Here is a 17,300-nt window from a genome sequence, read left to right as displayed (position 1 = left end):
ATTACTCGATTAATCGTAAGAATAATCAACAGATTACTCGATTACTAAAATATTCGTTTACAACAGCCCTAGTTAAAACCTGATGTGAATTTAGAAATCATCAATTAAATGTGAATGTAACAAGACAATGAGCTGCCAAGTCGAGCATCAAGTCTGACCTCTGAACATGCATAGTTACCTCTCACATGGTGAGAAGTCAATGAGAGATACGCCCTGATGGCTGAACCTCTGGATCTGCTTGAACTTCTCTCCACCCCACAATGCAATGCCTCGCTGGTGGAAGGTTGCCAGGTAGGTGCCTTTGGGAGACCAGCGAACGTATGTCTCTGTCCAGCGCTGCATCCAAACACAAACAGTTAACCCTTCTGCATGTTCCATATCCTGATAAGCTCTACCTTACATGAAGCTGTCAGGTAACTCACCGCTCGCTCCTCAGCCAAGATGGGATCTTTCGCATCATTTGAGAAGATGGCTGTCCTCTCTCCAGCTTCATAGATGACACTGTACTGGTCACGGCAGTCCGAGTCCTCAATCCAGTGACGCATATTACCCTGAACAGGAAACCAGAGGTAACCAAATTCATTTCCAAATAAACTGAGATCGAGAGATGATTGAGTAAAACTCACAAAATCCTTAAAGGGCTGTTTCTCTGGAGCTTCCCACTCATCACTGATGTTCATGTACCTGAAACCAAGAGTAAAAAAAAGAATGGGCTTTTAATTAACGTTATAATGATAGATGTCTACCTGCCACTCTGATATGTCACATACTTGTCAAAGTCAGTGAAGAGGTTAACTCTGAATGTATGCTGTTTGTCCAGTTTGTAGCCATCTGCATTCTTCACCGCCTCCACAGCCTGAGTGGGGGCAGCATACTCCAGAAAGATGTATCTACAAAGAGCAAGAGAGCGTTTGATGTCTTCAACTGGCGCGAAAAGCAACAAATCAGGCAGAGCAGGAAGCTCATAGGGTCTTACCCTTTGGTCATGCCGTCGGCTTCTGGATAAAACTCAGTTGTGATCTTGCCGAACTTGGAGAAGATTTTGTGTATGACATTCTTGAGTTTTTCCAGCCGCTCCGGGCCCACCTGCGGGACGTTGTCCACCACTACCACTGAGTCGATCCCGTCAGCCTCCTGGGGTTTCTCCCGTAAGATGTCCTCCAGAAGTTCTGACAGATTGACACGACATAATAAGAATAAGAATAATTGGAGAGCGAGAAAGACAGAGAAGCAGGAGTGACTTTTCTGTTCAGGCAGAAAACATCTGCACTACTTCAGCCTGCTGCTTCACATCCTGCTGACTTTTCATTTATTCCACTAAACAAACATGAAGATCTTTATGGAGTTTTTGACAGCTACCATTTAAATATGCATAGCTTTAATAAATATATCTACAATGTTGTTTAAAACTATATTACTCCCAAAAGCTAATTGGGTCAAACCAACACTTTAAGGTACTTATAATTTTATTTGTGCTATATATCAATGAGGTATGAGGTTCACTTAAGTTTGTTTTTAACCTTCCACTGACATCAGTCACATCTCTGCTGTATGAATTTAAACCTTGATCCGTCGCAGTTTGGACCATCATCAATCTTCACCTCCAGCTTCCTCATTCCCATTTCATACCAACATACTTCCATTTCCGAGTACTCAACAGTCACATGTTATTTTACTACCTGGGATATTGAGCATTTATTAAAGAAGCAATCAAAGAAATGATAAACTCTTGTTTTAGTTTGACAGTATATTACAATTCAGAAGATCTCATAATCCAATTTCTTTGAATTGCAGTTCTGATTTCTGTTTGGGCCTTCTGACTATGACATAGAAATCATGAGTGCAAATAAATCCAAAATAAGTATGAGCAACCTCCTGCTGGCAGATATCATTTATTTAAGCTAGTTAATTACTTTATGGAAAACTTCTTTAAATCATCTTAAATTGTCGATTCTGGTGGCAGGGAGCTCATTTTCATACTCAAAACTTGGGTATAAAAAGACCTAGACACATGGAAAGGCTGGATTGAAATTTAATCAAGTAAACCACATAAAGCTAAGTTTACTTTATAAGTTCATAACTAAGGTGAAATTTTAAGGATTCACAAGTCAACTGGCAATTTTTTTCGTTGTTTAACATTGATCAATCGTCCATACGTCAAGCATAAATATCTTTTTTTTAATACACCAAAACTAGATTTTAGTCGAGACATGCATCAACCAACAGCATGTATTTTCATACACAAATGAAACTCAGGTAAATGCTGGGAAAACATTATTTGATCCTTGATTTACAATATAATAATCTTATACTTCCCTACATCATCACAAGGACCTGCAGCATATTTAGTTTCTGCCAGAAAATCCTTAAACACTGAATCTGTGGCAAAAATACAATAGAAAAATTTTTATATATAAGAAAATGATTCCTGCAATGGACTGGCAACCTGTCCAGGGCGAACTCCGCCTCTTGCCCGAACGTTCAAGGGTGTAAGAAAATGGATGAATGGAAGAAAATTATTCTTACCCAATTTTATTTTCAGTCACAATAATTTATTACATGTCCATTCAATAAACACACTTAAACTAAACACACTCTTAATGCATAGATACCATTGCCCCAAGTCCAAGTGAGACTCTTTTACTAAAGCTCTATTTAAGAGATTTAATGATTCAACAGCTTGATGATATTGAAGGCTTTTCTTCTGTAATAACAGTTACAGCCAAACACAAAGATGTCTAAGGTGTAACTAGATGGAGAACAACCGAGTTTATAATGATTAAAATTAAGTATGCATATTTCATGTACTGCGTAACCGGCTGTTTCTACACACTTCAGTTTTAACAAAATAGGTCAGAGCACATTTTACATGCAGAACAAACGCCTGGGTTGCAATCTGAAGTGTCACCAGATGTTTCAATACCAGATGAAACGAAAAGTTTCATCATATGAAACGAAAGTTACAGTTTTTATTTCTGGCCTTGATTCGCCATCAAATATTTATTAAGACTTACAAATATAACGTATAATGTTTGTTTTTTTTAAAAGACAACTACAACTTCAGAGCGAGGGGCTGTGTGGGGTCTGCGTGAGGCTAAAACGGTCGTTTAAGGGAGGGGGTCCTCAAAGAGAATGACGTTTCAGTTCAATCAAGACTGAACATTATGGTAAAAATATAACCATTAAGTTCCAGTAAATAAAATGAGATATAGTCAGGTGTCTGAAAATTTTGGTACCAACACAGTTGATCTCTCAGCTAACAATTAGCAACAGGCCAGAAAGCCGGCGTATTTCCTGCCGCCGCTCACCCTCATCCTCGATGTCGTCCTCGAAGTCCTCCGGGTCGCTGAAGGAGGGCTCCTCCTCCTCGTACTCAGGGTCGTCTACCATAGCCAACGTATCTTGCATTTACCAGGGCAAGAGATCAAATGTCTGTCAAAGAGGGAACGGAAAACGTGAGGCTAACTATGCTCGGCCGGTGTGGCACCATGTGCGAAAATGGACGAAGAGGCGGAAACGGAGCGCCGGAAGCGGCTCGGAGGCGCGTGGGAAGAAAACCCAGATCTGTAAATTAAAATGATGGGTAGACAGCCTCATACTTTGACTGTTTAACCCATCGAACTACTTATAGATCTAGAAAATGTCTCACTTTTTTTTGTCAATGCGAGTTCAGTTCCCGCGAGAAAAAGTCGAGCTTAGACTGAATTAAACATATCAAACGAAGACGTATTTTAGCTATCTGTAGCTCTTGGAGTTAAACCGAATGTCTGTATTAATAGATTTTATAACGTGCTAGAGACATGGACAGCCAGTGTGTCTCCATCCTGCCCCGCGTCTGTGGAGTTCTGTTGGTGTCAGGAAGCTCTCTCCCCGATGATACCAGTCTGGAGAAACTACTGGACTGGTTTACAACTATCGCGCAGACTGGTCAGTAAGACCAACATTCTCCTAGCTTAGACCTATCTATATCAAAAAAATGTCATAATAGAATTGAAGTTGTCATTCAGTTCCAGGACTATCTGTACCCCTTGAACTTCTTTTTTTATCGTAGTAATAAAAATAAATCTGAAAAGTGTGGTATTTTGTATCTAGCTCCCTTTACTTTTATGTCCTTAATTAAAATGACTTAAAAAATTACCTGATTAGAAAATGGAGTCCATCAATATATACATACAGAAATCCACAGCTGGGCAGGGAGAATCTTTCAGGAGAAAAACTAGTCTATATAAAGAGTGAAGGTTGAAAAAAGCCATTAAAAAACACAGTTTGCAGTTGGCAAGACCTAGTATGAGACAGAGAGGTATTGAGATTAACGTGCCTTCCACACTTCCAGCTAAACGATTTAATCCCAAACATGCAGGGCAGAATCATAGGTCTCAAATTCATTTTCATTTTGGGCCACATCAAGATCATGAATATTCTCTTTGAATTGATCAAATCCATTAACAAACCATTAAAATATTGATAACAATCACTGCATTCAATAAATACTTGTTAAGATAAAATAATATTGAACTTCTTTTACATTGAACAGTCCCTTCAGAATTTTGCAATTCTGTTTGTGTTTTTTTTTTTGCAGTAAAAATAAAAGAGGGGAGTCGGGGCAGGGAATGTGCTGATCGACCACATAAAATTCAACAAAAAAAAATATTTATGTATTTGGTTGTAGTGTCATAAAAGAGGTTTTCTGTTCAATTTCAATTTGTCTGTGTTTTTCACTTCGTTAAGGCACATCTCTGTTGGAGGCATGTCCATGTCTGGTTGATTTCGTCTCCAAGGTGGCCTTTAACTACACTTCAGGCTCCAGCATCCTTTCTTTCACTCTGAAGCTGACTGGCTTGATTGGTGCTTCTGAAGATGGCTTTAAAGTTCTGAAGGTACAACTAAAGCCAAACAGCCCCCAACCTGGTATTCGATTCTCTCATCCCTCCATCACACTCTCTAATGTGCAGGAGTGCTCTGTGTTGAAACTGGTCTTTAATCCTCAACACTGGCAAGAGGCAGGACTTTGGGAGGATCCGTGTCTGCGGATTGGCTGGATCCAGGGTCTAAAGATGATTCTGAAGCACTCAGAAGCTCTCAGTTTTTTTGCGCAAGCAGGTAATCCATCACATAGGACATATGACCTTCTTTTGTTCACTTTGCTTAACAAGAGTTTTACAAAAGACTGGCGGTGTTGCTTTATTGTCTGCAGATCTTATTGAACCACTCCTTCAACTTCAGACAGACTCAAGCCTTTTTGTTGCTTCAGCTGCCAATCAGACACTCGCTCAGGTCCTGCTTCTCTGTCAGTCTCCATCCTCTGTGGGTCATAATGGTTCAAAAAATAGAGACTTAGAACACAACAGTGCGAGTATGGAAACCACCCAGAATTACAGTGGTATAATCACAAAGGTCTCTGATTATCTGAACAAGTCAGTGGTTCTGAAGGAAATTTCACAGCTTCCTGGAAGCCAGCAGATCCTCAGGCTGCTGGCCTTGCTCCTGGTCCGGGTCGGGCCTCCTCTGAGAGACACACTGTTGCTGGCTGTCATAAACTCTCTGGAGGAACTGGTGACAACAAGCTGCAGTCAGCTCACAGTTCCTCTCTTGGATGTCATCCTGGCTGCAAACAGGTGAGATCATTTAATCAGGTCTTAAACTGCTGTTAAATGCAGCTAGCAGTCTCTGGTCTAGCATTAAAGCACCAGCATTAGATCTACATTAGATCTGTTTTAGCCCAGTAGCTAACTTGCTAGTGTATCTTATAAGCCAGGGGTGCCCAAAGTGGGTCCTGCAGGGCCGACATCCTGCATGTTTTAGTTCTCTCCCTAGTGGTAGTAACAACCTCCTGAGCAAGTCAATGTTCTCCTTAGACCTTATAACGAGTCATCATTTGATGCAGGTTCGTTAAACCAGGGAGAGAACTAAAACATGCAGGATGCCGGCCCTCCAGGACCCACTTTGGAAACCCCTGCTATAAGATAATGGCAAGCTTTATGCTGTGCATTACTGAGATCATTGGTAGTCAGTAACCACAGTTCACTGAAGCACATGTATTTCATCTAGCTAAAACAATTGCCTAAATTCTGATACCAGACCAAAACAAAAAGGAAAATGATTTTCTGGGTAAATATAAAAATGAATATATATATACATCAAGAAATCTCATGCCTGTCAACCTCTTGTGCAAAAGTTTCAATCTTCCCCTAATTTCTTTATACCTCTTCTCTAGTAAGCTAAATAAAATAAAACTGACAAACAAAGTATCACTAAAACAGTGAAACAATAATGATAAAATTATTAAGTATCAAAAAGCCTTAAAAAGTTAAGCCTATAGAACAGGGGTGCCTAAAGTGGGTCCTGGAGGGCCGGCATCCTGCATGTTTTAGTCTCTCCCTGGTGGTAGTAACAGCCTCCTCAGCAAGTCAATGTTCTCCTTAAGCCTTTAATGAGACATCATTTGATCCAGGTGTGTTAAAGCAGGGAGTGAACTAAAACATGCAGAATGTTGGCCCTCGAGGACCCACTTTAGGCACCACTGCTTATAGAAGCATAAATATAGATAGCTCAGGGTAACTGAAGCCAGTCTAACTAGACTAAGATTTATCAAAAAGGAAAGTTTTAAGCCTAGTCTTAAAAGTTTTCAGGGAGTCTGTCTTACAGACTAAAACTGGAATCTGCCTCCAGAGGAGAGAAGCCTGAGAACTAAAAGGTCTTCCTCTCATTCTACTGCTAGAAAAAGGGTGGGCAATCCTGGTCCTCGAGGTCAGGTGTCCTGCAACTCTTAGATGTCTCCCTGGTCCAACACACTTGAATCCAATAGTTGAATCTCCTCCTCAGTGCAGTCAGGTTCTCCAGAGTCCTGCTAATGACCTCATTATTTGACTCAGGTGTGTTGAAGTAGAGACACATCTAAAAGTTGCAGGAGACCGGCCCTCCAGGCCTGGAGTTGCCCACTCCTGTGCTAGAACCTCTAAGAAGCAGCAGTAAACCAGCAGTCTGAGAGTGAAGTGCTCTGTAAGGACCATATGGATCAATCACATCAGGGATGGGAAGCTAATATTGGAGAAATATGATCTCTCTGTAATTTTCATCAGATCCTTCATTTGCCTTTTAAAACTTTCTATGCTGCAATCAAATATGTTGTGGGCATAGTGAGGCTGAGTGGATAAGCTAACATTTATTGCAGTCAAAGCAGTTCTTTGCGAAATGCATACTGTCTGGGCTGTTAAGATGAATATATTTTAGAGACATAATGTGTAGTCCTACTATAGTCCAGCTTTGAAGTAACAAAGGCATGCTATGGGCTTTCTGCAGCACTCTGGGGGAACATAGTTTTTCATTTTCAAGTTTTAGAGAGTGAAGACCTTGAAATTTGTTTTAAGGAATTTAAATAAGATTAGTTAGATTTAGGTGGTGCGAGAAAAAGCAGCAAACAGGAATAGTCCAAAGAAAAAAAAACTTGAAAGACCTCAAATAGGCTGTAGAACCTCCTGGAGGGAAGTGGGAGTCACCCGTTAGTGTATTTAAATATTGTATACATGGATTGCAAGATAACTATATCTAATGTCACTTGTCACTGTAGAATATTAAAACATTTTTTAAACTAAAACAAAACTTTCTTAAAAAAGTAATTGGAATGAATGAAGCTGGACCAGTTTCTTTCCACACTCAAGCTTACGCAAAAAACATCAGACTCTTAATTTTGACTATAAATGTGTGTTAACATCTCCACATTAAACTTTAAAGTGCTTAAAAATGAATAATTTTGTTTTAAGCACAGATTTTGCAGGATTCATAAAGAAGAAATAGATTATTGAAACTAATGTCCTTCACTGTTAAATTTTAATGAATGGATTATGTTTATTTGCACAGTGGACTCAGGGACGATTGTGTCCCAAAGCAGCGACTCATCCGACTTTTGTGGGTCATGTTGAACATGAAGAAGCCTGTTGATGTTATGCAGGCTGCAGCTGCTGTGCTACGCAGCCACCAGAGGTGAGTGTAGCAGTAAGCTAGAAAACCTTTGATTTTCCTGTTAAAGCAGAACCTGCTATCTGGTCCATCTACCTCTATGTTCAGTGACCCCGCCCTCTCCGCCCACTCTGCTCGAGTCCTGCTGCTACCCCTGGACATCGTTACTGGTGTCTCCTTACTGGATGAGAACTCCACAGGTGAACAAACGACATTGGTGTGTTTTTACATGTGTAATAAATGTTTATTAACTCCCTTTAAGAGCATGTTGTCGAATCCTGCAGAAGAAGAGCTTCGAATTTTAATAACTGAGCAGCTTAAGAGGAAAAGCTGCATCTCCATGATTTGTGTATGTCTATCAAACATACCTCAGATCACACTAATGGTGAGTAAAATCAGCAGATAAAAGGAGCATCAGTTATCTTTATTCCATGTTGAAACTGTCATACTTGGATCTATTCCCCCCCAGGCTTCGGACTGCCTCCCCTGTCCTCAGAGGCTAATTGTTACTGCAGTTTTGTTGTTACTGAGGCTGTGCTGTGTGGACTCCTCATCTTCATCGGCTGGCTGTGTTGAAGTTGTCAGATTTATTACAGGAAACAGCAAAGTTCAGAAATGTGCCCTGGAGGCTCTGTTAGTGCTCAGCAAGAGTCCAGGTAAAACTCTGACTTTTCCAAACACAGCAAAACATCCAACATCTCTTCTCTGTCACTCTGTGTTCAAGCTGGTGGGTGATCTGACAGGAAAAGCAGCAACAGGCAGGTTTTACCAAGCTTAAAGGGGCAGTATTATGTATTTTCTAGACACATTGTGCCATTATTAAAAATGCAATAAATCTACAATATGACTTAAAAGAAATTTGACTTTGTAACACCTTGAAATTGAGCCTCTGTCTCTTTAAAAACTCCTGCTCTTTCTGAAACTCCACCTTCAGGAAGTCATCACAACATGGCTCCTCAATTAGGCCTTTAACAATGTTTTCAGAAACTTCTCAGCTTTTCACTGAGAAGTAGTTCCTATGAGCTCAACTGATGTGTAGTTCCAACAGGTGTTTGCTAATTGCTTCTGGTTAGTCTGAAGGAGCTGAGTGAAGGGGGGGGAGGGGGGAGTGGCATCAGGGAGGGGATCTCTGTGAGGCAGAAGCTACCGAGCTTCTGCCTCACAGAAGCTACCGCAGCCTCAGACCTGTGCCTTGAAGGCCAGGAGTTTTGCACAGCTAAATGGTTGCCATGGAGATTAAAGGATTTCTTAAATATGAAAGAATCAATGCAACACTCTAGGTATAATTTTGAAAAGGGAATAATGTTATGATGTAAAGTTAAATCTTACATAATACTTTCACCTTAAATCAAATTAAAACCTGTATTTTTAATTCATATTTTTACATTTTATTATATGCTGAACAATTTTGTAAGTTTTATTTTGTCTGTCGCTATTGTATTTTTTAATTTTTCTCCACATTACTATTTATCTGTTTAGATAAATAATGGCAACTAAGCCCACAATTTAAAATGCAGGCATTTTATTTTAAATAATTTATATGTTTGTTTATTTTTATATTGCTTTATAGCTTATCTTAATTTCACTTTCAGTTAAAATAAATTCATTTGTATTTTTAAAATGTAATATTTTTACCTGTACTTTTTATTTTTACATCTGTGTTGTTCATTTTTACATTTCATATGACATTTAATTCTAGTTATTTAATTATTATTTCATGTAGCAGACCCCCCAAATGAAGGATTGTGGCTTTACTGATGAACAGTGAGGTTTATTGGAAGTAAACCCTGAATTTCACAATAAGAGTTGTATGTAAGACAGCGTAAGCTACCAAAACACACCTTTACAACCGTAGCGTTTGAACCAAAAACAAACATTCACTACTAAAATATCAACTCTTATTCAAAAACTATACCAGTATTCATATACAATAAAACAAATTTACAATTTCAACCAATAAATAATAAAATATGAGAGGCCTATGGGCCAAAACTTACAAGCTCCTCTCAAAATTAAAGCGCACCGCCAGTTAGTGTTTGGTTCACACTTTAAGTTTATTTCAAGAGGCTGTAAAAATTTAAAGCTTTGTTGTAATTCATTTGCAAAAGGAAATTATGTATCTGAAAATAAATTAAAATAAATTGTGCGGGGAAAAAATCCTGTAAACCACAAATGTGCAACCTCAATCAAAATTGGTGACATTTGACAGGCAAAAAAATCTTTCTGATTCCATAAATAATTCGCTACCAGTGACTACTCTCACTTCAAGGTGACACTGGGACAGCTCTAGAAGACACCCACCAAATGACATCCAGATTTGATGATGTTAGACTTGCAGTCCGGAAGAAGAAACAAAAATAACTAATTTGGCCAGTTATTGAAGTTTCATAAATCAGATTAAGTTTTCCCAAATCTCAAACTGTTTTAATTATTCAGCTATTAGTACTTAAGAATCAAACCCATGTTTGTTTTGTTGAGTTGTAGTAGCTTTGGAACTGGAGTGTTTTTAATGTGTTCCAGAGATAAATAGTACTAATATGGTCCTTCCATGAAGTGTAATAAATCAAAGAAAGGTTTCACAAATCACCCATTTGTTTACATATATTCTGCTAGTTTAGAATAATCTAGTTCAAATTTGAAATGTCTGTGGTTGCGGTTTTTAAAGTACAGCAAATTAAAGATGCTCAGGATAGTGTGAAATCAAGTGGAGTGGCCTTTTAGCTATTTCCGGGGTGAAGCCAAATTTACAAATTCAGCTTTGTTGCCTCTAAAATTTTCTAAAAGAAAAATGACTCTCTCATTCTTTCTTGGTTATCAAATCTGAAGTTCAGATCAAATTCCACTAATTATTTAGCTGAAGAAAAACACAAAGTTAACATATAGGGAAAAAACATAACAATAAAACAATTACAGATTTCTTCTTTTGATGGGCTTTTTATTTGAAATGACACTTTAGAGGTGGATGGCAATTACTGGCTGTCTTCTAGAGGTGTCCCAGTGTCACCCTAAAGAGAGAGAAGTCACTGGTAACTTTTACAGCTGCTGGAAAGAAGCTTAAAGTGTGAATCAAACATAAACTTGAGGTGAGCTTTATTTTTGAAAGGAGCTTGTAAAGGAGTGCGCCGTAACTTGTGCCGTTGTGCACATCAACTCAAGTGCAGGCTGGCTCTACTGTCACTTCTGAAGAGGCGGCTTCGGAAATGACAGTGAAAGACTTTGATAGTACATGTGAGAGAGTTTGAAAGTTTTGGCCTGTTGGACCTCTCATAACAGAAATATCCTTATTTATAAAATAAACATACCTTGTGCCTCTATCAATGTGGCTGCTAATAATACATTTTAACAACATTGTTGCAACTTGTCTTCTGTTCTTTCTGTTGTTTAGCTGCTGTTCTATAATTTAAAAAACAGAAGTTGTCTTATCAAAATAAAGGCATAAAATCAAAAACCGGAAGTCAACCATATATCATACAAATAAAACGAAGTAAAGATAAGTGCTAAAAAGGGGGTACAACAAATAAGGAGCTTAATTTGGAGTTATTTACATTTAAAATATCTAATTTTATATTTTCTGCTGTGGTTGTTTAGTTGTTTTGTTCCTTTGTAAGCTCTTTGAAGCACTTTGTGTGATATTTTAAAATTTTCTGGTACTTCATGCATAACAAAAGCTGACTGAGTTCAGTAGGTTTATCTTATATTCTTCCTGTTTTTGTTTATTCTCAGGAGTGAAGATGGTTCTGGTTGAGGTCTTCAAAGTTCTGACTGAATATTTAAATAGTCATTCATCTGACCCATCTGTAAGTTTGTGTACATTTGACACTAGTCACATTTCAGCAAGGACTCACAGAAATTTTTAAAAATTGGGGCCCTGTCAATTACAAAATTAATCATATTGTGTCTTCTAAAATTGTTTTTAGCTGTAAAGATTAAATGTTACCCCTCCCAGACCAAAGAGCACACATTCATATTTGCCCTGAACCCCCCTGGATCTGCATGAAATGGTTCGTTGCTTTAAGGTGACTGTGTTCAGCAGCAGTTGGTAGAAGACAAGAATGACTGTGGTAGTTACTATGCTGCCAAGAAAAATAATAAAGTCAGGTTTAAAAAAATAGATAAATAGAGAGAGAAAAAGACAAGAGTGTCAGTTTGTAACAGTTTTTTTCCTGTTACAAAAAGAGAGGTGGGTACACTATGTGAGATTATCAACCATTTAGCACAGTTAGCCTAGCTACAGACTACTATTTGCCTCCATTTCACTAACATCTAATGAACAAAAGAAAAAAAAATACCAATACCAATTACCATTCAATTACCTGTGCCTTTTATCACACTTAACAGATGAGTCAGTCAGCAGCAGCTCTAACTCACACCCCATCCTCTCCTAAGTGAAATTAAAGCTGCAGTATCTAACTTTTATTTTTTTAAAAATGTACATATTTGTTAAAACTGTCATTATGATATGACAGTATGACATGAGAGATAATCTGTGAAAAAAATAATTTCCTCTGCCTTCTCCCAGTGCTATCTAGAAACAACCAATCAGAGGCAGGAGGCGGGTTTTAGCGCTGTAAATCGCAATCTCATGTGGCTGCTCATCGTTCCTCCCCCTTTCTCTGTGCTATGCTGCAGCTAGCACAGCCTGTTGTGAATGCTCAGTTTAGTTAGCATAGCTACCAATGATGGCAGATAAACAATTTTCCTGTAACAATAAGTTGTTTCTCCACCATTAGCACATTTAGCAGTGAGTGAATGAGGTAGACTGACAGCACTAAGACCCTCCTTCTGGTTCTGATTGGTTGTTTTTGGCCAGAACATTGCATTACTTTAACTAACAATAGTAGTTCAGGGAGCAGGTGGAGAAGATTGATCTTTTTACAGATTATCTTTCTCATGACAAACTGTCACAACATGGTGACAACTTGAACAAATATGGAAAAAAAACACATTTTTTTTATTAAAGTTATATGCTGCAGCTTGAACAAAATGCAACTTCATAGAATTTTTGAGGAGTCTGGATTGCTTCATGTGTATTTTGCATATTGCCCTTGACTGTTGCTGGTGGAGAGACATTTCAGTAAGCTAAAGCTAATAATAATAAAAAATTTAATTAAATTATTTGCATACTGTATGTGGACTGTTGCATGTAAAATTCTCGAGCAATAAATATTGTGCTAGTATCAGTATTGGACCAAAGAAAGCAAGGTAGTTGCTTTCTTTGTGACGCTTTTCATGGGTCAGATAGACTCAAGAAACTGTAACAGCAGCTGCACAGAGGGCCCCAATTTAATTTTTTGTCATGGGGCCCAAGATTCCTAGCGGTGCCCCTGCATTTCAGAAAATACTTAAAGGATTTTAAGTTTAATTTGTTATAGTACTGACACATAATTGAATATTTACATGTAATTATGCTGGATTCTACCTGTCGATTCATTTTTATACCTTGTTCCTTGGTTTAAAAAGGAACAAGTGGATAATCATTTTGTTATCCACAAAATGATTCCTAGAAGAACATTTGATTATTTTAGAATTAGCTTGCACCACCCATCTTTGCTCCTCTCTGCATATTGAAGATAGTTATGGTGTTCTGCGAGGCTCGAGTTGGATCTGTTTTTGTTTTTATCTTAGTGATGTTTGGATCCGATCAGTGACAGAGTCCCTGAGGAAACTCAACTCCCAGTACCTCTTGCTGGTTTACTCGTCCCTAAATTAAATGTTGTTTACTCGGTTTCCTCCGCAGCAGCAGGTTTCAAATTGAAACCTATATTTTGAATCTGACCCATCTGTAAATCATATTGTTCTGTTTATGACCATGTGGTCACCAGTCAGATCTGATATTGCTAAAGGTTATCCAGTTCCCTTCCAGTGGATAATTCCAGATCATGATGACTGCTCAGGTTTTATCTCTAGTAAAGTTCTCTGAAAAGCATCACAACATAAAACATTTTCAAAGTTGAGAACTAAAATAGAAGAAATGCCTGTTTTGACCTATTTTTTTTGTCTTTGAAATATCTTTGTGTTTATGCGCCAGGTGCTCCAGAAGTCCTACCAGGCTGTGATAAAGTGGGTGCGTGTTTGTCCAGATCTGTCCTGCATCACAGACCAGCTCAGAGAAGGTACAGCTCTTGGATTTGGCCCTGTGTGACAGGAAGCATGTGTAGACAGATAGGATCTCCTCTCTCCTCGCTGCTAGGTTTCATCCAGGCGGTGAGAAAGCGAGCTTGTGACACTCGCTGGGAGGCCAGAGACTCCACGGTGGAGTTTCTGGGTCACTTGGTGGGGGCGCCCTCATGCTGGGCATTCACTGAACAGGAGATGGAACCATCAGATGTTCTCCTGGGCGGCTGCAGCTTTACGGTTCCTCTCCTCAAGGAGGCACTGCAGGATCCAGAGAGCTATGTGAGAGCCAGCTCCATCTCTGCTCTGGCACAGACACTGACACCCAGCTGGCAGGACGGGACAGCATTAACACAGGAGCAGGTTGGCAGAAACAACAGCAGATTTTCCAATCCCACCCAACATTCTCACTGTGACATTTTTCATGACCTGAAGTTCTTTGTTCCTTCCAGGAGGACATAGTAACCCAGCTGCAGGAAGTTCTCTTCCAGGACTCGGAGGGATTTGCCAGGAGGGCTGCTGTGAAGTACTTCATTGCCTGGTTCTCAGCTTGTTCCTCGCCTTCCTCGTGCTGGCTCCTCATGCAGTCTGTGCCGACTGTCCTCTCTCAGGGTGTCGCTGATCTGGACTGGGAGGTCAAACTTCACACCCTGGAGTTGGCAGAACTGGTGCTGGACCGAGCCTTTTCGGATCCTTCGCCGTCTCATCCCTATGCTGTGATGTCTGACCAAGACCACAGACTTCCCATTGCAGGTCAGCAGTCAGACTTGCTCAGCAGCTTGAAGAATTTGGTCGATTGGGGAGTGGTCTCAGCTCTGTTGTGTGGTGTGGTTGACTGTGACAGGCCCGTTGCTCTGAAGGCCTGCCAGCTACTGCTAAAGCTCCGAGGCATTGTTTGTCCTGTGATGGATAACACAGCAGACACCAGAGTTTTTTGTCAACTGGCTGGAGCCAGCGTGATGCAGCAGGTCAGAAAGATCCAGGAAATGGGGAAGGACACCTGTGTTGTTTCTGAAGCTTGCAGTGAGGCAGATAAGGAAGGCATATGTGCCAGTGTTGACCCAGAGTGTGTTAGTGTGTGTGAGGTGTTGAGGGTCCTGGATTTAGATGAGAAGCTGAGCATCTTGACCCAAAGCAGCGACCACATCTACAATTCTCCCCTCTCTCTGCTCCAGGACATCCTAACAGCCGCTGCTGCTAGCTCTCCGCCTGGCCAGGACCCACGGCAGGAGCTCGTAATGGACTGTTACTAACAGCCAGACACACAGAAACAAACCATCTTCAACGAGTACAATCAAATAGGTCATACATGCTGATTTAAAGCTGCAGCATATAACTTTTAGAAAAAAATCTTTTTTTTTTTTTTTTTTACATATATATTGAAATTGTCACTATTTGGTGACAGTATGTTATGAGACAATCTGTGACAGTATGTTCTGCAGCTATCTGCAATGCTGCAGCTAACAAAGCCTGTAGTGACTGCTAAGGCAGTCACTACAGGCTTCTGGTCAACAGGCCAGATGGCCAGTTGACCAGAAGATCCTCTGTAGAGGGCAATTGGAAGAGTTTTGGATATTCATGAGCCTCTGTGACTGTACTGTGATACTAGATGCTACATAGTTTATACTCATTACAACATGGTGAATTGATGTAAAGAGTATCACCTCCCTTTTTTTAGTTGTATCGTTGCATGTTGAGATATTTATTCCCTCTTGTTTTACATGCTTAGGAATTGGAAGAATTTTGGTATTTACTTTTTTACTTTTGGACAGTTGCTATGATGTGTAACTGTGACATCAAAGTATTGTTTTTATAACTGGGAGGAGCTGATTACCATCTAATAAACTAAAATAATACTTCAACAATGATATCAAATCCCAGAGGAGCTGGAAAGGAGGCTTCATGGATGCAGAGCAGGACCAAAGAGCAGAAAGAGGAGGAAGTTCAAGTCCACTAGATTGGGGGATTAACAATATTAAATACAGCTCAACATGAAAGGAGTATATGGTCCCAGGACATTATTATTACTCCAATTGTGATGCTTTCTTTTAGAGGTCAAGACTTGACATGAAATCTAACTTAGGGTGTATTATTCTGTTGTTTAGTGTCATTCATTACCCCAGCAGGTCAGAGCACTTCACTAGAAACACACTGTTTTACAACCACACCTCGTTCTTCTGGGGCCTCATTCATAAAAGAGTGAGCAGTTTTCACACTAAAACTTGGCGTACGTACAAATTTAGAAAAGTGCTGTGCACAAAAAACATTCGAATGCATAAAGCTGTGCGCATGCATGTGGCTGTGCTCCTTTCCTTTATAAATCCTAATTTTCGGGAAATTGAGCACAGCTGCTGGTCCGCCTGTCGCCACCCGTAAATTCATATGTAAATTAGTATAAATAACCGGAAGTCTGCCCTCACGTGAAGCAGAAACCATGGCAACGTCCTTGTTTGTTGCAATTATTATTATTTATAATAATAATAATTCTATATTTTACTTGAAATGTGCTTTCAGGGCACAAGGTCACCTAACAAAAAATAATACATTTTAAAGAAAAAAGAATCCAAATTAAAAATAAATAAAGAGATCGTGCAAATGCTTGTTAGAACAGTAGCACATCCAGCCAGGATTTAAAGACAGACAGCGTGTCAGAGAGTCTTTGAGTAGGAATGTGGACGTTTATTCTCAATAGTGGAATCATCTGCAGAAGTTGTACATTTACAGAATAGAGATCCTTTCCGTCCATAAAGGCGCATTTACACAAAGCGAGTGGCTCCACTGAAGGATGACTGCAGCTGGACCGGTTCCGGTACCACACGGCTCCTTCTTTAAGTTCTGCTCGGAGCTCCAGGATGATCAGTCTGGATTAATCTAAATGCTAATAAACCATCATCATTTCCCAGCAGATCAATATGATCTCTGATCAGTCGCTCCCTCTGAATCCTTCCACTGGGGATGTTCTCCACAAAGCGCTCCTCATTTACATGGCTCACCTTTATGCAGCTACTTATGTATGTGTGATTGTCTACATACATTGATCACCTTAAAATAATCAAACCTGTTTGGAGTTAATCTGCTGATCCAACCCTGTTTCCTTTTTTTTTAGTGAGAATGAAATGACCCCAAAGATTCATTTCATGCACTCCGGTACACAGACTGATGTGTTACATGTTTATGAGACAAAAACTGAGGAAGAGTCCTATTTACATTAGAGTGAAGTTTTCACATCT

General features: G+C 39.5%; 2 protein-coding genes across 3 annotated transcripts in view; one reads left to right on the top strand and one right to left on the bottom strand.

The window, feature by feature from the left end:
- eif3ba (eukaryotic translation initiation factor 3, subunit Ba) overlaps positions 1-3,508 on the bottom strand; it is a 35,430-nt gene extending 31,922 nt beyond the window's left edge. Inside the window, exons 1-6 of the mRNA XM_015021850.1 lie at positions 3,309-3,508; positions 977-1,169; positions 771-890; positions 627-684; positions 423-551; positions 179-336 (exon numbers count right to left, since the gene is read on the bottom strand). Coding sequence (XP_014877336.1) covers positions 179-336; positions 423-551; positions 627-684; positions 771-890; positions 977-1,169; positions 3,309-3,408 — 758 coding nt within the window. The 5' untranslated portion in view covers positions 3,409-3,508. The remainder of the gene's footprint in view (positions 1-178; positions 337-422; positions 552-626; positions 685-770; positions 891-976; positions 1,170-3,308) is intronic.
- A 119-nt stretch (positions 3,509-3,627) lies between these two features.
- On the top strand, positions 3,628-15,497 carry brat1 (BRCA1-associated ATM activator 1). Of its 2 annotated transcripts, XM_015021849.1 has the most exons (12): positions 3,628-3,927; positions 4,729-4,877; positions 4,953-5,100; positions 5,195-5,615; positions 7,858-7,980; positions 8,065-8,156; positions 8,241-8,341; positions 8,426-8,612; positions 11,680-11,753; positions 13,985-14,069; positions 14,147-14,433; positions 14,523-15,497. In XM_015021849.1, the coding sequence occupies exons 1-12, from the start codon at positions 3,801-3,803 to the stop codon at positions 15,321-15,323; spliced, it is 2,595 nt and encodes an 864-aa protein (XP_014877335.1). In that variant the 5' UTR covers positions 3,628-3,800; the 3' UTR covers positions 15,324-15,497. The 2 variants fall into 2 exon arrangements, with proteins under 2 accessions (XP_014877335.1, XP_014877334.1); XM_015021848.1 differs by having other exon boundaries at positions 8,065-8,341.
- Positions 15,498-17,300: the final 1,803 nt, after the last annotated feature.

The sequence above is a fragment of the Poecilia latipinna genome, unplaced genomic scaffold (genome assembly GCF_001443285.1).
Source record: "Poecilia latipinna isolate Pla-1442-1.1 unplaced genomic scaffold, P_latipinna-1.0 Scaffold2880, whole genome shotgun sequence".
Classification (NCBI taxonomy): Eukaryota; Metazoa; Chordata; class Actinopteri; order Cyprinodontiformes; family Poeciliidae; genus Poecilia; species Poecilia latipinna.
The sequence above is the reverse complement of the archived record's forward strand: the minus strand, read 5'-3'. Positions and strand labels throughout refer to the sequence as shown.